Below are 25204 nucleotides of genomic sequence, written 5' to 3'. Positions count from 1 at the left end.
TGGAGAGCAAGAATGTTCCCTTTCAGCAAACATATTACTTTTTTGTTATACGAGAAGATAATAAGCAACGACTTGGTATTGTAGTGATTGGCGGTGTAATGTCGGAAAATATATAAACAAGCAATGAAAAGATGTAAACTAATAAATTGAAAATGTTCTCCTTGTCTGAAATATTTTTTCTATCATTTCAAAACTGAAGTTTTATCATTTTTCTCCTGTGTACTTGTTTCCTTTCATTCAATTTAAAATTACGAAACGTATGAAAAGCCGTGCTATCGATTTCGATAAAAGCACAAAGCACTCGATCATGGAGGACGTGTGAACGCACAGTCGCTTCGAATTAATAACAAGAGGAGAAGAGAACAGAGCAGTAGCTCGATAACGCGGAAACAGCTGCGGCGATAAAAGGGATCGTGTTCCTCTGTCCCGGCGAGGAATTGTAACTTCTCCGGGTCGATGGTGACAGGCATGGAATTTACTGCGATGCCTCCGCGCGTGTACGCTCCTCTTCGCCCGACCGCGACGTACGAGCACGTTCGTTCTAAAAATTAATGCCGAACCGGATGACGAAGACTAATTGTAAATGGTGCTGCCAATCCGTGGGAATTCGCGCGCTGATTAAATCGCAGCCGCTATGGCGATCACAGCTGCTGCCATCGCCGCCGCCGCAAGAGGCGGTGTAAATGATGAGCTCGGCATCCACGGGCCGAACGTATTAACGATTTCCTCGGAACGAATTAGGAAACGTCGATTTGATAGAGCGGCCGTTGCAAGAATGTGATGCTTCGCACTGCACTATGCTTGGTGGAAAATATTCGTTGCGAGGATAATTAACGATCGCCAGGCAACAGGCTGTGTTTAACCCTCTTTGAGCACCGCCATCGCCACGCATCGGTTATTATTTTATCCGTGAGACAGTCTACTACGTTTTCTTGCACAATATGCCATATTAGTTTCGTCGATTAAATAGCTACTGATAAAATCAAATTAGTGGTTTCTGGAATGTTATCGGCACCACCGTGATTAAAAATTTTTATAATTATTATTGAATCGTAACTTGTTAATCAGATGATCGGTTATTGATATGGAATACTAATTAATGGACGTGCGTGGTGCTTGGACTATTATTAAGTAGATTGAAAGTAATGTCCAGTACAGTTAGTTTGATGTGTATAATTTATCATAATACAGTTGATTTGAGATAGCGAACTGGTATAATCAATAGCCAGGCACGTACGAAGAAAAGGAATCGATCAGTCGTGTTTTTCGAATCAGGTTTCTAATCAATGCAGCTAAATTAAGGAAACCTTTTCTTCGGGAGACTAATGTTCTCTTCTTGTTGTTGCTTGGAAATTCAACGTTCGTTGTATGCCCACGAATCTAAACCCAGTTCTGAAAGGTTCAACCGTGTCAATGGAAAATTGCGATTACAGGAATAATCTCTGAGAGCGTTGTTAACATACCGGCGATACACGCACGTGAAAAACGACGAGAATAACCAGAACGCAGAAAGAAGTCGTCAGTACGGTAATTATAAAAGCCAAGAAGAAGAGGAATCGGGTAAAAGAGAAAGAACAAGAAAGACAAACGAGGGAGGTAGATTGCGAGTGAACCACCTCGGATGGAAAAGTAATGAAGCAAAATAAAGAAGGTGAATGGTGGGAACTAAGTAGTCATTCCGAGGCGTTGAAAGACAAAGGATAACGGAAAAGGGGATTTTTAAGGCGGTTAATGGAGAGGCGGTGGAGTGGCTACGAAGAAGTCATGAACGAGTCGCGTCGAGCGAGGAAAAGAATTCGATGCTGTTAACGGTCGCGAATGCGAAAGGGCATACTGTTAAACGCCTTAAAAGTCTTGACTGGTGGTGTTAAAGGTCCGTTTGGCACTGGTATTACGAGGATTATTACGGAGATATCGCGTCAAAGTGTGACGAGCAAAAGCCTAACCGGTGTGAATTGTGAATCGTTTCCGTGTAACTGGCACGAAGCCACGGCTCGAACCGTAGCCAAGTTTAATATCGTTCGTGGCTAAATTACTATCCTTCCGACGAATCGATCCGTCTAATATCCTTTCCCATATTTTACGAGACACTTCGGAACGTTCTTCTCCCGGTTGGTAACGAAGCTGCATCGGAACTATTTATCTTCGCGGTTACCTAACACATCGCCGGAGAGGTGAACGGTGCAAAAACGCTGCTGAAACACCGTCATCGATCCAATCTGACGCGCGTAAACGACGATAATCGATCGGCGAACAAAAAAGCGATCTGGCTCGCGTCGACCTGGACCATTAAGTCGAACAGGATGTTCGCGACATTAAACTCCGGACGAACTAATTCACACGAATCGTAAAAGCCTGGCTCTGATGGTATGCCGTACGTTCGACTTTGAAGAATAATAAATAAACCTAGTTTGCTTACCGCGTTATATCTTAAATCAAACATCAGGGGTAGATTAAAGACATTTTCATTGGATGTTCGTGGCTAGAGGTTCGACCAAAAGAGAAAACCATCAACGAGTCAGAAGCGGGAACCCCGGTTGGCGACACGAGACTTCGATTAATCCCATCTCGACGTCCAAGAACTCAATTTTGCCGGAGCAATTACCACCGTAAATGATTCCCAGCTGACATTCCACGGTAATGACAAAAGAAACAACCGGAGAGAGAGGAGGACGGTTCGAGAAGCAGACCGATTTCCCAGAAGACATCGCAGAGGCGTCCAAACAAAGGGGCTTGTTGTTTCTTCCGCCTACAAACCCGGCTACTACCGTGTACACGGAGCTCGTTCAAGGTAAAATATCTTTGAATTCCGATAGGTTCGCCCGAGAACGGTATAGATCGTGACGAGGCTATTGATATTCATCTGATCTCGAGTGTCCTTCGCGTGCTATCCTTTGTGATAAGTCGCAGCAATCGACGATAGTTACTAGACGAGTAAAGTGTCGCGATTAATGGACGACGATGACGAAGAATAAACTACAGCCGGTGACATTAAAGAGTAGATCCGATGACTGAGTAGTTCAACAGATGAGAATTATTAGAAAGTGGACAATCGCGGAGAGTAAATATTTCCGTGGTAAATGAAAGACTTTAATCCCTTGATAAACGTCTCGTAACTCATATAAATAACTCCGTGAAAGTCTACCTTTCGTTATCTGACGATTTTTCTTTTTTAAAACTGATGATATATCGAGTGACATTAGACCCGCAACACTGAAGTGCTTTATTAGTACATAGGAGAAGGCTGTTAATAATTCCAGACAATACAACGTGGCAGTTCACCGTGTCGAAAAGGATACGTTCATTTAAAAATTCCAATACGTTATTCGTAGTATTTATAGTCAATAAAGTCACTTTTGAATAGCGCAAAATAATGGCATACCCGTCTGAACTTTGACCGCGACGCGTTGCTTCGTATACCTATTTCACTGTCGAGCAAACGTCGATCCATCAGCCATCGACCAAAGTCATCCTCGATCGGCAACGAATATTTATTTCGCGCGAAAGTTGTCCAAAGTCGACTGAACGAAATTTCCTAATAGCGTGGCCGTGATCAATCATCGTCTTCGTGTGTCTGTGTCCACTTTCTTCATCGCGAAGGGCTCCGTCGCGACTTTTCCGGCACGATTTATCCGGCGTTGAATCGATTACCTCTTCTTGGGATCACCGACACCCGGAGCTTCCATAAATCAACCGGGAACTCATAGGACGAACCAGAGGAGCTCCGGGCCGTAAATCGCGAAACGTCTCTATTCGCGTCCGTTCGTAGATACGCGCGAGCAGCATCACCTTCTGCCTCCAGGGCCTTATCGCGGTTTTATTTCGTGCGCATACCTCGCACGTGACTTTTTTCATGTTATTGATTTAATTCCACGCAGGCTATGACTAAACGAACGGTGGGATGTCAAAACGAAGGATCGTAGATTGGAAATGAAATTTTCAAAGTGGAATCGGTACACGCGCTCGTATAAATTGTATCGAGCAAATATTTGCGATGGAACTAAAAGTTTGCGTACGCGCGCTAGAATAATCTAGTTCTGTGCCAGTATATCTTCGGACTAATGCACTAGCCTCTTTCCTATTTGAGAAGTCGAAGATCTAAATACGTTCTCTCAGCGAAAGCAGGAATAGTTCTAGTTCAGTCAGTCGATTAAAGTCAAAGTCTTGACTGAGTGGTTTATATACGAGTCTATAATCCTGGTGATTCTGTAACAAATAAAACTTGTCCAGCAAAACCACCGACCAGCTTCGCTCACGGTTTGTTCCGCTCAACGAGAGTATCTCTCGTTAGAGGGGCCCACGATGACAAATGCATCGATTAAGTAATTATTACTCTCGATTACCGGTGCCTTCGTTCTTCTCTCTTTCGATTTTTCCAAACCAATTCATTCCCTGTTCAACACTGTTGCAATCGTTCTTCAGCGATCGCAATTCAAACGATCGGAAGAAATCGAATGCCGGCTAATTAATTGGTCTCAGTCCCGCGAACGCGATCTTTTTTCGACCACTTAATTCCGCTTTGGCAACCGTTTCTCCAATTACGCCGAGAAACCCGAGAAAATCGAATACGGATGATCGAGCCAGCCGAGCAGTAACGCCGCGATCTTATCGAGCTGATATCCTGTCGCTCCGCGTCACGAGCCTGTCTCGAGGAATCGATCGCGCGTCTCGACCGCTAGGCTAATATTGACAGCCGGTGACACGGGTTCACCGACACGGACACGCGGCAACGATCGTCGCCAACCGCCGCGCCGCGCAGATCTAAATGCCTCGATACCATTTTATCGATCGTTCTCGCGCTCTCTACGGGCTTCGAGAGCATACTTGAAGCACAGTCGAAGGAGAATTCACAGCAGCAACGCTCCACTCGATTCCCTTCGATTGTCTGACGCGATATTTATTCATTCAGGATATTGTTCCAAGTGTTTGCTTGGTTACATATCTGATCCATTTAATTCTTTTATTTTATCAAAGCTCGTAAATCTCAAGAGGAATTTATTTGCGTTAGACCGACTATTTCCTATTTTTCTATGTCGTGTTGTCGTATCCTTTTCTAAATACGAAGAACATTATTGTTAAATCTTCCTCGATAGGAGGAGCGAAGATGGAACAGGTGTCAGTCTGGTTGCTAGACAGCACGTGGTAATTAATATTTCGTGATGTTAACTCGGAAGCGTATTCTCGAGTGTCTATACGCGGACGTATGCGTAGAACACGGGCCCGGCGTGAAAGCTAATGAGCCAGCGCAGCGATCTCGTCAGAAAACGAGCGACGGCTCATTACGCCGTGGCTGCAGCCTCGCGTCTAGAACGGACGCGTGTGGCCGCGTCCTCGCGTGCATTGTTTGCGATGTTAACGACGCGTCCGTATCTGATTCGATGCACTACGAAGGGAAATCCTCGCATTTGATTCCGAGTTTCAATTGAGACTGGATCGTTTCGTCATGCCGATTTTCCATAAGCGGAAAATTCGTGTGAAATACATTAATCGGGATGGAATATCGATAGAACGACTGTGCCAAGTCTACCGTTAAACTCGGTCCCGAGGCGTGTCTCTTTCTCGATGATGGATTTATTTTCCGAGAAGAGCGATTTAATTGAACAGTCCATTAGCGGCGATATTTCATCTTGTACAGAGAGGTCGAAGCATCCTGATTGAAAGCCAACCAATGAATGGGTGTAGCTGTACGCGGAATTGAAACGAAGATGCGTTTACCGGGGAACGGAGTTAATAGACAACCGATTGTGCCAGTTGAGTTGACCACTACGATATACGCGATGTCGTGGAAATTTGTTCTTTTTTACAGCTGATACCTTCTAGGTACTTCGTATTATTTATACCATTATAGCTTTTTACGGTTTTACCCATAACAGTTCTATTTAATGATATGCCTATTAATTCTCTCATTTGTGTGATCATATGCCTACGTATTTAGAATTATGAAATAAAATATTATTCTGATCAGAAGGCAGAATAGATAATTTTTATTCCATTTGTTATTCAACTACAATAAAATAAAATTTATGAGATTAGAGGAATACCATGAAATATTGAACGATGTTTCAAATTTGATATCTAATTGCTCTATTACATCTTTTATCACAGTCATTTTACCGCAATCTGTCCGAAGAAAAAACGAGCTTAGTAGATTCAACGGCTATTAGTCGACCATGAGACTGAAGTCTCGTTCGTGAGAGAACAACGGTCCATTATGTCAGACACAGCGAAGCGTGTCGCAAAGAGAGGACCGGAAGAGCTGGCTGCCAAGTCTGAGATGCTCCTAATAGAGATAGCAAGACCGCTTCCGGTCCTTTCTAATTATTATTAATCGATCGATGACTTTGATCGAAACAAGATCGGATCATGGATACGCGTTAATCTCGAAATGAACGCAATTAGAATCTCAGAACATGATAATCGAGAGTCGATAATACCGGCAGCCTGGGGAAGCGATTGTTGATAGTCGGATCGCGAGCAGACGACGAGAATGAACTCTCGTAGACGCGAGGGCGCCGATTGAGAGATACCTTGAAAGACTTTAATTCGAAAGGGCAACGATGTTCTCCGTAAATTTTTGCGTGTTTTTATCGATCGAAGTGGAACGTGAGAAAGGAGGACTTGGTGGAAAGATGGTGAAGATTTGGATGATTAGAGAAAACTGATTAGTTGAGAGTCGAGGTAAAAAAACTAGCACAGAATTATCGTACAATCGAGCGCATGTTATCGTCGATGGTTGTCTGCTCGTAAAAAATCTGATCTCAAAATGTTAGGAAAATTTTCCAAAATTTGTATTCGATATATTTAGTAATTTTAATATTGTATACACACCATATACTGTCGTAAACAAATTAATTGCGACAAAGCAGGCGATAATTGTTTATTACCAACAGGTTTGTTTGCTATTTTCTTGCCGCAGCTGTGCTCCGTCTCCACAAGGGAGAAACATGCTGACAACACGAAAGATGGAAGAAGACGGTATAAGAAAGAGAAAGAGAGAAGTTTTGAAACGATGTTGCAAGTTGAACGGCGCGATACAACATTGGCATTTCACCTTTCTTGCAGTAATTCAGCCTGCATACCCTGAACTGAATCCGGCGAAATGGAAACGTTCCATAAAGTTCCTTTAATTGCCATGTTTGGGCTACGAATCGAACGAGGAACGAAGTGAAAAAATATTTCGATTAAAAGAGTGAAAGAGAGGAAAGAAAGGAAGGAATGATAAACACGTTTGAGTTACACGTTTAACGTACTGCAACAAGTAAATACGCGAGGCACCGTTGCTGGCGGCAAGAAGCGGAAATAAATACGGCCGTCGCGGCGTAACGTGTAAACGTTAAATTAACCGGTTAAATATCCGTTTGATCCGGCAGTTAAATAACAACCTACCACATGGTGTACATACAATATAGTTAGGAGATTGGGAGAAAGAGCGCGCGTACGGGGAAAAGGAGAAGGGGGCGGGGTGTAGGGAGAAATATATGTAGAGGATACGATAGAAAGAAAGGAAAAGAGAAAGAAAAAGATACGAGACAACCATGCGTCGTTACTGAATACGCCGAGAATACGTATTCACGAATCGACCGCGAATCGCCAATAAAGTCAACGATGAACCTCGATCATCGAGTTCGATAAATAAAGCGTCCTTGTGCGACTCTATGAGGATCACGAAGCACGACAAATAGAGTACGAGGCACGAGGAGAGTCAGCCAACGAAAGACACGCTCGCTTTGCTATTCTTTCTTGCCTGTTGCGGCCGTATCGAACGGATAGTTCCCAGGCTTCGCTTGCTCGGTTACTTCTTAGGCTACGTAAGCCGATTCCCCTGAAACTAGCCATCCTATATCTATCTACGAACCGTATCAAATGTATATGTATATACACGTATGGTCGATAGATGAGTTAATTAATACGAGCACACGTGAAAAGCCAGATACGTTAATCCGCTTCGTCAAACGGTTTTTCCACGCGAACTCTGCTCGTCGACGGTGAAACTTAAAATTCAACGGGTTCGAGCGTGTAATGTGCGTCGCTAATATCGCTTATCCGGTTGATTGATGGGCATTGTCGCGAAGAAACGGAACTATTTTCGAACGGTTTGCTGTGTCATAAGGAACGATCAACATCTTATTTTTCAATGGATGAGAGCAACAAACGACGCTTTGTTCGCAGCTACCTTGGAAGGCTTCCAGAAGAAGCGGTGGCTACAGGAAGCCTTTGAACGGTAACGCCTCGATGTTCATACGCGTTCTTTTTCAAAGCTTCGTCTGAGACGGTAACCAAGCAAAACATTGAATATTTCCTCGATGACTCTCCATTCGATCGCTACGACTCTATAATATTGTTGTACAAGCAAAGAGATCGTTGGAATTTGCGATTTCTTGCATATTCGATTCCTCCGTAGAATCAATATAACAGAGTATGTTAGGTCACGGTCGAAAATTAGCCAAGATGGCGATCATTCGTGAACTTTGATCGCCTAGAGACCCATGTCCTCTGTTAATTCGTTCCAAGGATTTTTTTACGACTGGATCACTCAAGACCTACGCTCCACGACAAGAAAACTATCCACGAGTTCATCCATCACTGTCAAGCGGAAAGCTCGTCGGCCGATAAACTTTCTACTTATCGTTCAATACACGCACGCAAATACGCCGATAAACCACGCAGTGAACCCACTGTATCTTTTTATGAAACAGGTGAAAATGAATGACGCGATAGCGTGCGCTTCTTACCAGTGCATGTCTCTTCGACTACGTTTCCTGAGCGAACCCCCCGACCCTCGTCGATGTTTTTCAACCGCGACGCGCTATCGTAAAAAACGAACGAAGCGTTGGGTCCACCGCTACCCACCAATTTCGCTCCAATGAACCGAATCTCTCTTCCTACGTGTTCTTCTGAACGATTTGCCGAGCGTAACGGTCAAATTTTGCTTCCTGTCACGAGACCTGAGCACACCATCGCGGAAGAGTTGCGCGGATCAGTGACCGCAATTTTCGAAACCTCGACGTAAATGAAAACTAAAACTTTTGACTGATACGGTGCATTGAATATTAGAGGATAGGTTGACATTATCAATTAGGTCTAGAGATATGGAGAAACGTGAATGGAATTCGGTAATCTACTAGATTCGAATGAAATCCAAGTCTGAGATAAGATTGACTTATACAAGATATGTTGTATTACGAAGAGAACGGTACACCGTGATCGAAGATTATTTGCTCGGTGCTATAAATTAAGGTTAAATTCAACGTCCGGTGTTTAGAATACTGAGAATAGTATGAGTATTTCCATGTCTATATTTTTCCTCGTCTTTATAAATTATAAGATTTTACGAATGTGATATTTCTAAAGAGACAAATTGTTAATAGCTCTAGTTAAGTGAACCAATCGTGTCGACTATAAAACGTCGTGCAGAGGAAATAAAAATCGGAAAGACCCTGACATTCAGAGACATTATTCAAATCAACGCGTACCTTCGTATCCGGAATTTATTGCTCCCGAAAACCATCGTGCCGATGCTGCCCACGACGTTGTAAATGTTCAGATTCAACATCTGTCCATCAGCCGTGTGCTCGTGTCGCGGCGTTACAAACACCTCAGATCATCGTATGTCCTCCGCTGGAGGATGCTACCCACTCGCGTTTTCGCCTTCTGTTTTGTCTCGTCACCGTGCAACCAATCACACATTTGTCAACATCCCTTTAATCCTCTCTTCACTCGCCGTTGTGTACTCCGTTTGAACACGCTGAGAAAGATTGAGGAACACCGAGAACGACGAATAAACTACGATCAACATTCGTATACCAACTGAATCGCGTTCGAGTATCAATGATGCCACTGTGTGTTGACAGCTGTCATCGACTTTCGGAAAGATCGACACGACACAAACGCCACGAACGCTGTCAACGGAATGACTGCGGAGCACGGGTCGCGATCGTCGACGCCGCGTTGAAGAAGGGGAAGGCGTACGAGCGAGAAGGAGATAGAAAGGCTGCAGAGAGGCGGACAAGGACAGAGCAGGCGACGTTAGCCGAAGGTCCACGAAGAGCGGCGAGGGGCCCGATCCAGGGACGAGTACACGGGGACAGGTCAACGTGTCTCATTATCTTCCCCTGTGATCTGAACCGGCAAACTGTACGCATGTAAATAGTGCGGCGAACGCTCATGCTCGCACCCCTGAATCGCATTAATGCCGTTGACAGATCTACCTGACTACTACCGTGCTACGGTGGAAACGACACGAGATGTATCTGCCCGGGGAACCGGTTTAATTTGATGTCTAGAGAGCGGCTAATAAACTCTGAGATATGTGATTCGCTCTTTTCTGGATTGCCTTTCGTTTCGTGATGCCGTGCCACGAATTCGAACTCTCTGAGTGGGGTGAAAGGATACTTTAGTGGGATAGTGAAATTTAACGCATCAATCGTCATCTGCATCTATCGTATTCAATACATACAAACATATGCAGAATAAATTCGATTTCTTGTTTCAAATAAGTTACTACAAACGATGTACTAAAATAATACACGCTTATATTGTTCGCTCTATGTAAATTTCGAGATAATAGTTTGTGTCGTAGTATACGAACGTTGACCCCGTTTCTAACATTTCGGGGAAACAATGAAAACAATACACGAACAATCATGGAAGCTCATCGTTCGCGGACTGTTCATTGCCGTAGAACAAGCTTTACGAATTAATTCCTAAATGGGCGGTTGGTCTGTGGATTATTATACGCTACAGGTCCGTGATTCGCAGGTTGCAACATCTGCAGTCATAACTCGTTTCCTAGGAGGACAACGTTCGTAAGTTACGGCCATGGTGGGCACAGGCCGTAGCCGCGGATACTGTAATTTATATGTTACAACTGCCGAAGTTGCGAAGCGAGAGTTTATGACTTCGAAAAGGACGCCGCAGCTTTCCTGGCTGTCGGTTCAGCGGCAGGACGCTGTAAACGTCATCCCCATCGATCTGTACTCTGTACCAGCCGCGTGATTATCCTTTTCGCGTAATAAACATGACCGAGGTATTCATTCGGGTTGTGATTAAATCTTCGCGGCATCGAGGGCTCGAACGCAAGCCAAGTCGGGTCTACGCACACGTCGCGTAATTTACACGAGCCTCCTGCAATCTCCGATCTTCGACAATGCGTCTCGGTGATACAAAATCGTGGACAGCGTCGACAAGGGGTGGCGAGTTTACGGACGATCACCGGCGCCGATGCTGGCCGATTTTATGGAATAGAAATATAAGGAGTCTTCTTTCTTGTCCTTCATCTTTTTTTATACAGAGAGAGAGTCAGTATCGAGAGCCGTCTTCGGATATTTCAAACTTCGCCTATTTCATTTCAGATAATTTTTCTATATGTTCCTATTTTATTAACAATTATTAATCAAATAATTTCTTAATCAGAAACTGTAATCGTAAAGTAATCGAATCGATTTCTCAACAACAGTGTACGGAGAAATAGGGGCTAAACGAAGAAGGAAAACGCCGAGAAGATCGTAAAACCGTATGACGAGTGAGCTTGTCTTCACCAGTTAGCAAGTTGATCTATTAGCGATGCTAGACGAGATCTAACATTTCGCACATATGCTTCTGAGAAGCCATGGTCAGTCGCGTCCGCCGTAAAATTTCCATCGACATCTGACTCGCCGCCTCCCAACGCGCTGAATCTTTTCTATATACGTGGCACGTCTACTCTTCCTCGGTACGTTAGCCACGTTTATTAGAAGCGAAGGGCGGTCAGGCGTGTTCAGTTACGGCCATACATTTTTAACAGTTTCCTCGATCTGCGAAGGTCCGGTCCTCCTTTTTCGCATTCCCCTGTAATAACAGGTCTGCCCGCTGAGATCGAGCGGATCCGCTCGTCCCAAGACAGAAAACCGGCACAGCCCGCGGCGATTGTCGTAGGTAAGTGAGTTTGACGCACAACGCGGCTGAATACTTGGCCAAGACCTCTCTTACCCCTCTCTTCTACTACCTTCCACCACCGTTTTGCGTTCCAGCTCATTCCATCTCTTTCATGCTCGATCGATCGAAAATACGAGTCTCGTTCTTCCTCGTTCGTTCTCCATCTTCATCGATTCAAGACGCAACCTCTTCTTCGACAGCCGTAGACATTCGGATACCCTCGCGAGAATCACGGGACACGTAGTCGGATGGAAAGAACAAGGGATAAAGAGAGAAAGCATCTCGTCCAGAGTAGCGTCCGGTTTGATTGATCGGGTGAAATACCATGGCGAGCCGAACGAGTCAAAATATAGGACTTACACTTATCGCGTATACGCTGGCTGGAATCGTGTCCACGATCTCTCGATGACGAATGGAATTCATGGGGACGGAACGTGAGCAACGATAATATCGCGAGATCCTCGGATGAGCATCGTGGATAAAACGAAAGAAAGAAAGCGAGAGCAAAAAAGCAATGGAAGAAAAAGGAGCAGAGAGGTAAAGAAGCGAAACAAGCGGGCCAGTTTCACCTGATTTTTATGGCCGCTCTTGGGCAAAAGCTGCATGCGCGCCGCGCGCGATGAGTAACACCGGAGAGGCTCGTGTACCGGCACCGTTACTTTTTATCCGAACCTCCTTCTCTCCCGTGAACAATCCCGGTCCGAAACTCGATGAGATATGATTTTTAACCGACGGACAAATGAACGTCGACAGTCGTGTATTTTTACAAGAGATAACAGCCGGCCGCGCTTGAAATTCTATTTTGGCGCCACTGGGTCCGTGATTCGATGGATGCCAGGCAAAAGATCGTCTCGAATCGGGCAACTTTCCAAATTCTAGTTCTGACCGTTTCCCGACCTCTGTCCCGACGTTTCATTTCAGGGACAGACGTTTCAGCAAGGGCGTTATTACGCTGACATTCACGGCTTAAATATCGCACAGAGCGTTTCTATAAATAGGAGCCACCGCGCGCTTAATATCACGATATGTACATGAGCTTTGTACGAGACTTGTTTTTCGAGGAAATCGGTATTATTCTAAATGTTGGATTCTGTTTGCTGGACACGAGCCAAATATCTGGAATTGAAGGAATGCTTTGCATTCAATGGAAGGAGTATATTACCGACTGCGAACGCGTGGAAGATGCTTTCGTAAAAAAACACGTAGGTTTATGGGAAGAACCGCGAGGGCAAGAGTCGCTGAAGTACATGACATATTGCAAAGTGGCGAGGCTTGTTCCCATTTATCAATGGGGCGGTTATCGGTGCACTTCCGTAGACAGCTGGAAAAACGATGCCATAGAAAGTGCGTTTATACTTTGCTCTCTTTCCAGCGAACGGAATGACAGATTACGAGAACGAGGACAATGCAACTCTTCGTGCAGATATTTTTCCTATCGTAATAGTCGAAGGCGGAGACGCTGTGGCGAAAGTTCGTACTTCCAGTCAACCACTAATAAGCACCCGCGAAAAATAAATGATTTCTTAATCCACAATCGAAAAAAAAAAAAAAAGTAATGGTTGCGTTGAAAAGTTAATTACTGTAACGATATTTTTCAGAAAATTGAAGTCTCGCCAATATCGTAAAGGTAGATACACTTCCAACGTGAATTATTCAAAAAATATGTCACATGGATGCGACATATGAAGATTTACGAAACACCTAATCGAGAACCGCTAATATAGTCGTCAAACAAGCGGACAACCATCTTGATCCTCGCATAGGTAAACCATCTGACTTTTTCCCGATGATGTCATTCGTTATTCTGGACATCGGTAATGCCTCTAATGTAACTGTCGTGTATGTATATATGGCGGATGCTATTCCGGTCGATTCGCGACCCTGGATCCTCTCGCAGGCACAAAGTCGATTTAAACTGGTATCGAAATTTGGCGAACAGCCGGCTCGCAAAAGAAAAACAAATTGCTAATCACACGTTGGCATCTACGTCCATTAATTTTACGGAGAGTCCTTTCATTCGTCGGACCTGGTCTAATAAATTCACTGCCGGCGTCGTATTCACAGTGGCAACGTTCGCCGTGACACGCTGTCAATCAGATCGAGATCTGCGTCGATTTCTACGACATCCTGGAGTCTGGCTTCTCATCGATTTGCTTTGGGACATTGTGTTCACGTTTGCACATCTGCTTTTTACCGCCACAGGCTGTTTTCCATGCAGAGAAAATAGGCAAAGCCCTTGTCCATTCTGAAAACGGAGATTGCTCGCCAGATGATTTTTGTCCACCATGTGTTTGCCAAACCTTTGGTTTAAGCTGGACGTTGAAATTCTTTATGTTATTTCTCAAACAAAATCTGGAAGTTTAGCCACGAATGTAGCATAATTGTAATGCAAACAGCAGAGTGTCCGACACGTTGTACATCAGAGACAGCGGAACGGAGGAAATACATAAGATCTCATCACGTTCGACTCTCACGATAGTGCATAATCTATCAGTATACCTAATACCACAACCTTGAAGTTTACACAAGTCATTTCGTAATTTACGGACATCATAGTTAGGGGCTGTCTCACAAGAATACTCGGATCGTTATGTTTCAGCAAGAAGAATTTATTATCTCTCTGTTTATGTTACCTCTGCCAGCATCCACTGCGGTTGGTCTACCGCGAACCTACGCTCTTGAGTAAGCTCTAAACCAATTATATTTCTTATTTCCCACCCACTTTTGCTATTATTCGTATCTTAAATAATACGTAATTACTATAAACAGTGATCACGACGAAATTCCAAGTAGAAACACGAAACATGGCAGAGATACCTAAACTTTATCGGACTCTTCCGTAATTTTTTCAAGAATTCCGAGAAAAATTCGATCTCTAGCCTCGAAGCTTCCGCTCACGACTATTTCTCAATATTCTCGTTCAAACATTATTTTCAGGAATTCGAGTGCCGGAATAGCGTCATCCTATTTATAGCGTAGCGATGCGGTCGTCGTGATGCAGACGTTCTATTCCACACACGCAGAAGGCGAACATCATCCGTAGCACCAGAGGATGCGCCCGTGATCTCTGCAGTTTAATGGCTGGCCTTCTTGCAGGTGCAACAGTCGCGGTTACCCCTGGCCACCAATGTTACTGACCCTCGGCAATTTTCCAGCAGAGAGCAACGGTCAACGATTTCTTGGGCCATGTCGCGAGGGGTCGTGAAACGTCGCGGTCGTTTATGCGCTCGTTCGTCCCTGGGTCGGTCGACTCGTGAACACACCGGAAACTTTACGATCCGGAGCTTTTATTGCACGACAGTTTGACCACACATGGCTCCGAACAATCGTATGCGAGCATCCGAAGCGCGCACAGGTCTAACGTTCTTTTCGTTCGATCGTTTGCCAGGTCCTCTGACCACCCGTCGAAATAATAGTCCTTTCGTTGGAAACACGTCTCCGACGGAAGCGGATTTACTTTTTTATTTCGGAGATTCGATATCACGAGCCAAGACGTTTCTATTTTGGAGATGTAGGAAAGCATTGACTCGTATTGATAACTATATTGCATTTAGCTTTGCTATTTTTTTGCGTTTAGAGATAATGATTTATGAAAATGTTATTCGCACAAAAAGGTTAATTGAAAATGCAATAAATCTGAAGTCAAAGGATTCTAAGGGGAAAAGTAAAACCAGTGAACGCAGTGAAAGCTGCGGGAAGCAAAACACCTCGAGGTAGCGGCGGACCTTATCGTCGACACGGAGAATTGATGTTAACAGGAGCCAATTAAATGGAACGCCAGCGAAACTGGACTACTTGACGGAACGAGACGATGGAAGGTGGGCTTCATCGACGAGGAAGTAGGCGGTACACGTGTTTACCCAGGTGCAAGCGACACGTAGACATTTTTCACTGTAGAATTAGCCTCGATCGAGGTTTAAAGAAAAAACGATCGGCTCGAACATTTTTCCAGACTACGCGTTCTAACGGTAAATTACTTGGTTAATAATGTCGAGCAATTTGACCATTTACTCGTGAGATAAAGTGTCGCCATGAAGATACCGTTCCTCGAGACGCTCCCGTGAGTCCGTGTCCGGTGTTCGCCGGTCTCGACTCGCTGCCCATTGTCTTCTTTCGTCGTTGTCATTCCTGTCCCTTGTCACTTGCTTCCTATACCCCTCGAGCTTCCTCGATGCTCCGTTTGGAACAAAGTCGAAGTCAAAGTCGAGACGAGGACGCTCGTCAAACTCAGCAAATTAGATAGACTACCGTATTTTAGAGATTAAAACTACAGATCTTCAACGAAGGTATTAATTTCGATAATTGTTTTCAATTAATTCGAAGCATAACCGATAATGTATTGGCAATCTGAAGAATATAGAAAAAGGAATGGAGAAATCAAGAAGAAAATACGTAGAAAATATCGTACGTGGAAACGGTGATGATCGAGGTTAACGAGGAACGAGGGGAAACTCGTTACACAATAAATCGTGCGAATCAATATCAATTCGCGTAAAAGTTGCTTGCAAAACGACCTATCCGGTAAATCTGTAATCGCTATATTACGACCAGCAATTAATTAAATGTATATATCTGTTCCAATATTTATAACGGGTTATCTGAGAAATACAGAACAGACTCCCGGTAGGCGTTTCCGTTCTTTGCGAAAACATAAAGTCGATTAGATATACTAATTCGCGGGTTGATAAAGTTTACCTCGTTAGACTGAAAATTTCGTAATATTTCAGGAGAGTCGTTAGCTGCACCAAATAAAATCGAAACAAGCAAAACCACCTGAGTATTACAGGTTTTATGAATGTCGCTTCTGCTCCAATCGTCGTACAGTTACGAAATTTGCTAACAATGTAAGACACTTTCTTTTCGTCGGATGTTAATCGACTAGTTAATGAAGGCGTATACGCTACCACTATCGCTACTAAAACCGCTTAGAATTAGTCAGGATTGCATGCAATTGACCCCGTTTCTTGGCAAGTCGTCAAACGAGTCTCGCCACGCACGAAGGGAGGACGTTACGAGTTGTTGGAAGGCTGCTCGAATGAGTGTGCTACCGTGCTCGACTTTCCGACCGACGAAAGTACTTCTGCCGCAACCAGAACGCTGGCATCGTTCTCCTTTTAATTACCGTTGATAATTAGTAGACGTTGCATCGTACTCTTGCGACACACGCATTTACATCTTCGCTGCGGATAATCGTGTGAATAGTTAAACGATACTTTGAGGACGATAACTTCAAGCGACGAGAGTCAGCAATATATATTATGATGTATCATTTCTTACTTGCTGCTTCTTGTTAATATTATCAAACGAGCGAATTATTTTATGACTTATCCGTAGAGATAAAGCGTTTAATTAAAAGTATATCGAACGATGCTTTCTCGCATTTCCCCTCGCGAGATTGAGAACCGATAACTGTAACTACGCCCGATAAATATATATATTTTAGAGATAATCCATCGATTCCACAAACAACTGGAGTTTTTATTTCACAGCCCGCCGTCGCAAGAATGGCAAATAAAATTCTCTAGTTTCGAAATCGCTTATCGAGCGTTGAGTGGATCGATAGAATAAACGAACAGATAAACATATAATAAATTTTTCCGCGATCGATTCGAACACATACTCCTATGCTCTTTGACGTCAAACTATTTAATTGTAATCAAAATCGGAGTTTTAAGTACAAATATAACCGTGAAATAATAATTTACAATTTACCGATTATGAATTACGATTATATCTTGTGATCGTCGCTGTCGCTACGAAAATATACACCTTGATAACGAGTGTCGTTCACCATAACGTTACGATGTATCGTCTTATTGCTTTTTAGCAAAGTTTTTTACATTTTAGTATCATCTCATATTGAACTTGAAGTCATATTGAGTTCGTTCGAACGAAAAATCTTTCCTTTCGTTTCAACACTCTTCAATTCCTTCAAAGTCAATGTATTTTTAATAGTCACGTCAAAGCCTGCAAGAAAGATCTATGTATGCCGTATCTATTCATTGCTTTAAGAATCACGTATTTGGAAGAAAGGTTAATCCAATTCCTTTGACGCGAGCACGTATTCGATTCGAAGCGTGGTGGCGATAAAACAAGAAAAATCGTCTCGACTAGCGATAATACGATATACCGTGGACTTCTTTTTCTTCCTTGGCTATAGCCTTATGCGGTGTCATCCGACGTGGTAAAGAGAGGAGATTCAACGACAAGTAACCGATGTTAAGCGATACTTGGCATACTCGTCGGTTACCCTGTCGAGGTCGCGGTCTTTCTTCCATGCAATCTCAGGTGCAGAATGGAACGAGTTTTGCTTGTGCAGCGGCGAGAAGAAAGGGACTAAGGTACGATTCAAGAGCGAAACGAAGAGAACTGGGGAAACGTGAAGACTCGGCTCGAATACCATGATGATAGTGACATCTAACCAGATGCTTCATTTAAGTTAGTAGCTTGAAGAATGAAATATTGCTTATTAAAACAGTGGAGGGCTAAAATGAGATCAGTCATGTATGTCAATCGTGTTCCACATCTGACGAGACGTCTCCAAGCGACTTTGTTCCCAAGAAATGTGTACAATTTAGATTGTCGAGCGTGGCTAACGAGCAAATTGACGCCGTTAATAGTTAAGGTCGAATAATTTTGTTTCAAAGAGAAATGCCTGCGATAAACTTCGGTTCTTTCCTTAAATTCCACGGGCAGAATTTTTTAACAAGTATTTCAAGAATAGCTCGTATTCAATAGAATCATTCCACTTTCCCTCTGGAAACGCTATTATTTTCTTAAATATATTTACGCTGAATGATATGTACATATTTATGGTCGTATCATTAATCTCTTCGAACATCGAACTCGTAACGGAAAGCGAAACTGCCAGCATAAAGAGTATCAGTAACTACGCTGCGGGTAGTCACGTAATCAAAACGGTGGAATAATTTTTAAACCAACATTCTTCGAATAACTATGACTTTACGATCGTTATTAAGAGAAACGTCGATCCATTCTAGGGATCGTTTAATCGCGGCAACTGAACCGGCAGACGTTTCCTGCGAAAATACATTTTTGCGCACTCGACCAGGCACGAGGCTGAAGCACAATCGCATTTACGCGATTAGATTACCGCCTCGAATGGAATCTGCGATCTGAATCAGCGCATTTTTCCCGTCAGTTTGATGCTGACCAGATGTTATCGAAGAAAAATAAATTCGCGCGATTTCTTGAGTACCGGCGTGGAACGCGTCTACCGTTGTCTGCTATGAGAGTTAAGAGAAGATTCAAACATAGAACTGTATCGTGTTCTAACTCGCTACACACGGGGATCTTTCTTGTTGGACGAGGCCGAATAGTCGACGAATTCTCACGCGTTCAACTCTTCTATCCGTGTGGTGGAACAGCGGTGCCACGGCGAGCATAATCGAGCACCGAAGAACAGGCAAACACGCCCGTGGTGCCACGCGGTAACCTTTTTTCTGACATTTCTGCCTCGTGGCTCGGTTTAGCCGAAAGGTTAAGCCTCCGCTTGAATACCCCGGACGAAAGAAAGAGGGAGAGGCGGCAGGCGAGAAGAATCGGCAGCCACGTTAAATACCTGCCAACTTCATGGCACAGAAGATCTCCCTGTCTTGTCTCTTCCCGTCGAAGGTCAAAACGAAGCGGAGCGTTTGCTTCCCGAACCGTGTCGCGGGGTCGGAATCTCGCCCGTCGCAGTCGACAACTCGACCATCACAGAAGCCAAGCTGGTCACCCAATCAGAGCGAGAACGAAACAAAAGAAAGGTGAAAAGACTTATCGCTCTGTGAGATCGAGCCTACATCCTGTGCCCTCCGTGGAACGAGTCCGACCGGTGAATCTCCACAACCGTGCAATTACTATTAATCCATCGTTAATTTTCTTCCATTTGGATGAAGTCGTTCGCGATCCTTCCCCTTTGCAGGTATAATCTCGTCGTTGCTTTCTGCAATTGGTCAGAGTGCGTCTCATGACCCAAAAAATCACGGACCGGTGAACAAAGAGGCGCTTGGGTCACGGAGAACCTCCGTTTCCGTGAAACGCGCTACCAAGATCCACGGGATGGCAGGGCGCTTCGTGTGCGATCGACCTTGCCCGAGTTCTTGCTTTTCAAGAACGCAAAGACTCGCGTTGCAAGGAAGCCACTGACGACTTTTTTCTTGCAACCACGACTGGTCTGAACGAGGTTCGAGACAGGTTGTACCTTCTTCGTTTCGCGTTTTCTATCTTTGAGGTAACCGATCGCAATTAAGGTTCAATACCCCCCTGGTTCTTCTGAAGATTATAAGAGTTTCAAGCAACAACTTTGTCAAGGACGCGGCGGAAACAAAGAGAACCCGCGGCGGAGATGAAGCAGATAAAAAGCTGAAAGTTCGCGAGGGAATAACGATTTCAGAGTTTAATGGTGAATTTACGTGGACGTGACGATTAAAACCAGCGGGGATCGTGAACAGTTCCGAGGAGTCATTCGCTGGCAGCCAGCGACGATGTCGTTTAAGACTCTCACCGGACGCGATTCAGGGAAAGTCACACGCTCGTAAATCAACGCGGTAATGGGCACCGTTAGATTTGCAATGATAATCTCATGGTAATGCATACGATTCGGTCGAGCGGACGAACGAGAAAATAATTAACGAGCGAGCCAAGAGTTCGCCGAACTATCGGCATCGCTGGTGCTGATCCCCGGGGATTTACGAGTTCCTGGATTTAAACCGGCACAAAAACGAGCATCAAGGGATCTCGTCTGGCTTCGTAGCTTGATAATCCATCGGTAATTCTTGCTCAAGGCTCGTACGAGCCAGTAACGATTCTACGATGTTCGGTCTGGGGAGTCCACGAGTTTCTTTCGTACGAATATTGAGTACTTAAAGAGAAGCTGGTTCGCAAATTTTGTTACTTTTAGTTTTAATCGTCGGGAATTCATAATCGAATTCCAGTTTGAGGCTATGGCTTTACAGTGTTGTATCAATTGATTATAAAAAGCGGCATTGAAGCATTAATAAGGAGAACAAGTTGCAAATTGCTCGAACCGGCTAGTTCGCGCAGATTACGTGTCGTAAACTTGCAAATTATTAAACAAACATTACGTGTTTTTATGGGGGGAATGATGATTAACGCTGATCCTCATGGAATTTCAGCAAAATGTTTTCGTGTTTCTTCTCAAGCCACAAATCAAAAGCAAGCGTTGTGTTTACGGTTCTCGATGAAACGACGCCATCAAGGGATGTAGCTCGAACGTTTTCGCGACGCGGTGCGTCAGTTTCACGAGTGATCTATCGATCCTCGAGGGTCGTTAATAAGCATCCCGTCAACAGCGTAGGGTAAGGTGTATCCGCGGTTACCTCTAATTCAACTGATCGATCACAGGATAAGGGGTCCGTACGATGGGACACTATACGTATAATGGACGATCCTGTGAGCGCCAAGCGGCGGCAGCAGCCATTTACCATTCAATTACGCCGCAATTACAGGATCGTGTGCGTTCCGCGGCTCAAACTCTTCGACGATCGCATACCGTGCGCCTTTTCTCGATAGATGTTTCTACCCTCTCTCTGAGATCTTTAATTGACGACTGTAAAACGAACGATCCGCGAGATTCTCGCGATTACAAAACGCGACAAAAAAGTAATGATTCCTAATGCCCGCCGAAAAGCAAGGTAATGGTTCCTGCGGTATCTTCGATGCGAACCAACGATCTTCAGCCTTATTAATAGGTTGCTGTGTCGCTGACACATACAAGTAAACGTAATGAAGAATAATTTAAGGGTCGTATCAGAGAAATGACGAGGGTCATTAAAAAAGCATCAAACTTACCCCTGTAGCGCATGTGGAGGTGCCGGTCGAGGCGGAGGTGGCAACGATTTCCTGCCTGGAGTGTTCTGTCGCGGCGCCAGGGGTGGAGGAGGAGAACTAGGTGAACCAGTACCACCGTATCTATCCGTAGGACACTGAGGTTGAGGCTTTTGTTTCGGTGCGTCGATGTACTTAGGGGGCAGGGCGTAGTAATTCCTCTGTGTCACATCTCCGTGACGTTGATGATGGTTGGGCACGTATTTCGGGGGCTCGTGGTACTTCTGAGGACTCGACTCCGACGGGAACATTTTGGAATTGGCCTCGTAGCCCGTCTTCACTGGACTACCAATTGTAAAACCGTGGTTTCCACCTTCTAGATATTTGGACGCGCACTTAGAATTCTCAGGCACGGGCAGGTAGTTTGGTCTCGTTGCCTGATTAGATTGACTACTCGAGGCACTTTTATCGACGTTCTTAGGCACTTGCGGCTGAGGTCTCTGACCAGAAGAGGATTCCAGTCTCTGAGCCGAATCGTTCCTGAGTAAGCCAGAAACGTCGATTCGCGTTCCGTCCACTCGCATCGACTCTTGCCGAATGATTCTCGGCTCCACGGGTACTTGAGGGGCAGGTCTCTGGTTCCCAGAGTCGCTGTATCGCTGCGAGATGAGATCAGGTAGTTGCGCCGGTGGCCTGCCGGAGAAAGGCCGCTCCTCCGATATTCTCCTGGCTGGAGTTACTCTGCCATTCACCATTAACTTCTGTGTCGACGGGTATCTTAAACTCGACCGACCCGTAGCCACCATTCTATGTGTGGCGAATCCAGCTGATACACCGTTCTCCAGCACCATCTCGGAGTCGACATGCTTCAATGCTATGGCAGGTCTAACGAATTGGTGTTGCTCCTGTTCCTGGGATACCGTCTTCACGGGCGAATTTGGCGAAGACTTTCCGGACTTCTCGTGATCTCTCTTGGAACCGTGTTTCGATCTTCTCATCGAGTGTCTCTCTAACTTGTGTCTGTCGCAAGATCTATCACGAATCTTTGTCTCGTCAGATTGATGGTGCGTGCTGCTGGGCTTGCGCTGGCTCTCAGTGAAACAATCTTCGCTGAGCTCTGGTGGCGGAGGTGGCAGTGGATCATCGCAATCGTGAACTTCGTTTTCAGTCACTGTAGGAGGAGATGGCGGTGGCAAATCGGGACTGGGTACACGGTCGTTGTAAACGTTTCTCAAGTGTGGTTTTTTGGGTGGCCTTTCTGGCACCCAATCGTCGATCGATATAGCTGGTCCTACTATCACAGGGCCTAGCAAGTCCGTAGAGAGACTACCGCAGCTGTTGCTGTGCTGATGCTTAGGACTCGACAGTTCTCCATTACCTTGGTTCTGATTTCTGTTGCCATTTTCTCGCCAGGTGCCACTGGCGTAGTCGGAGGCGGAGCTCGCTCGTCTCGAGGAAGGCGGTCTAGGACGAGGGGGTGGCTGAGGAGGGGGGCTTTGAGGCGCAGGAGCTATTCCTTGGGCTAGTTGCGGTTCTGATCTCCAGGATGCCTGGTGGTGTCTCTCGTAGAAGGAAAGCAGAGCTTTCTTTTGTATGGCTTTTAACGTTGGGTCGGAGACCCTGTGGCGCTTTTCTGGGTCCAGGTAAGTGTAACGCATCTGTTGTTGTTGTTGTTGTTGTTGCTTCTCCAGCTCGTTTATACGTTCCGCCACTGACATTTGTGGCTGCTGAGGCAGTGCCGGCACCATTCTGAAAGAAAGAATACAGATTTAATAAACTTTTGACGAGAACAAGGGATCTTTGAGGTATGTGGAATTATAACGACACCTTGAAGATTGCGTAGATTCCTGAGGCTGAGTAGTGCTAACAGGGTACAGCTTGCGTTGATTTCGTTCGCGGTCCAAGTACAACACACTCTCTGAGTGGTGTCTTTGTGGAGTCTGAACTCTGGCACTGTGAGCGATCAACTGTTTGCTACACGGATGTCCATTCGCTTGACTAACATCCGACATCGATCCATGTATAGGGTTCCAATTTTCGGGACTCTGAGGTGTCGTGGCACCGAGCTGCTGACGAATTGGACTCTGTGGCATCGGTTGAGCCAGTGAACCATACTTATCACCTTCGATCCTCACCGAATTGTCCCACTGAGATCCTGACTGCGATTTATCCGCTAGAGATTCCTCGTCGATGTTCGACTCTTGCCACTTGCTCTCTCGAACGGTCGACGAAACGTCTGCTACGTTGGTCGATGCGTTGCAATGATTGATAACAGCCGGCAAGCTAGATCTACCCTGACTCTGCTTGTTGCGATCGTTCATCGAAACTTGCCACTTGTCTGGCCATTTCTCGCTGTGCCTGCCCTTTGTAGTTGGAGATAAACCGCTGGTGCTGACGTCGCTCATAGATCCTTGCCATTTGTCATGACAGCTGTTGTTGGGTTTCTGAGGCAAAATTCCACCGTTAACGCTGCTTACGTCCGACATCGATCCGTGATGCCACCGATCCGAAGCGCCCTGGCGAGCTGGCAATCCGCTGGACACGCTCACGTCTGACATCGATCCGTGCCATTTCAGAGTCTCGCTGCTCGAGGCGCTTCCGCTGGACGTCGTCACTACGCTATCTCTTCCTTCCCTTGATGTATCCTCCCAGGTGGACGCTGGCCTCTGTGCCACTGCCTCGCTGTCTCTTCTCAACCTGCACGAGCAATTTGAGTTTAAATATTACATCGGAAGATAAACGAGCGATTATCGAATAAATTGTCCAGTATCGTACCTATCGAGGAACGGAGTGTTTGTCGTAGAATCGACACTGGAAACGTAACTGTGATAACCTTCGGATTGTGCGTAGCTAGCTTGCTGAGAATGTTGCACCCTCGTGTACTCTTCAAGGCCCGCTTGTGTTAGGGTTGCTTCCCTGTAAATGTCCACCTACCAACCAAAGCAGAATCCAATTACTACATTAATCCATTGGTAAGGGGCAAACATCGAACGACCAAGGTTAAGCGTTACCTGGGACACTTGAGGATCTTGATAGCTTCTAACGTAGGCTTCCAAATCGGCATGGCTGAGGGTCTGTGCCGTTTGTTGCTCGCGTTCAGGAGGCGATGGCACCACATACTCCGCATCACCCAGAGCTTTGCCCTCGCGATCCACGCGAGGCCACAATCTCGATTCCTCTTCCACGGTGGTTCTATTACGCGACTCGAAAGTCTCCGCCGGGATCTTCTCGCAACGTTCCATCACCGTCTTTAGCTGCAACAGGAAAATCGTTGTTTTTCCTGAGTGGTATTCGAAACGCTTTCGTCCGTCCGCCTTCGCGTACACGAGTGCTGTACCGCGGGGCTGCGTAATCGATTGCGCAATCAGCACAGGCCGCGCATACATTTGCCTGAACCTCGGTGCGTAATTGAACTTAAGCTGTATTCAGTTTTTGCCACGCGAGCCGCTCTTCCCATCGAGTGTCAGCGTAATGCCTTTCGGTTTAAAATAAACCACCA

At 45.2% G+C, this 25204-nt stretch overlaps 1 protein-coding gene across 4 annotated transcripts in view; it reads right to left on the bottom strand.

Annotated features, from left to right (window-relative positions):
• LOC122569287 overlaps positions 1–25204 on the bottom strand; it is a 164472-nt gene that overhangs the window by 25851 nt on the left and 113417 nt on the right. For all 4 annotated transcript variants that reach the window (XM_043730100.1, XM_043730102.1, XM_043730104.1 and 1 more), the window contains 4 exons: positions 24717–24959; positions 24481–24635; positions 23533–24402; positions 21730–23454 (listed from right to left, as the gene is read on the bottom strand). In XM_043730100.1, coding sequence (XP_043586035.1) covers positions 21730–23454; positions 23533–24402; positions 24481–24635; positions 24717–24959 — 2993 coding nt within the window. The remainder of the gene's footprint in view (positions 1–21729; positions 23455–23532; positions 24403–24480; positions 24636–24716; positions 24960–25204) is intronic.

The sequence above is a fragment of the Bombus pyrosoma genome, linkage group LG7 (assembly GCF_014825855.1).
Source record: "Bombus pyrosoma isolate SC7728 linkage group LG7, ASM1482585v1, whole genome shotgun sequence".
Taxonomy (NCBI): Eukaryota; Metazoa; Arthropoda; class Insecta; order Hymenoptera; family Apidae; genus Bombus; species Bombus pyrosoma.
Note: the sequence above shows the minus strand (reverse complement) of the source record. Positions and strands in the feature narration are given on the sequence as shown.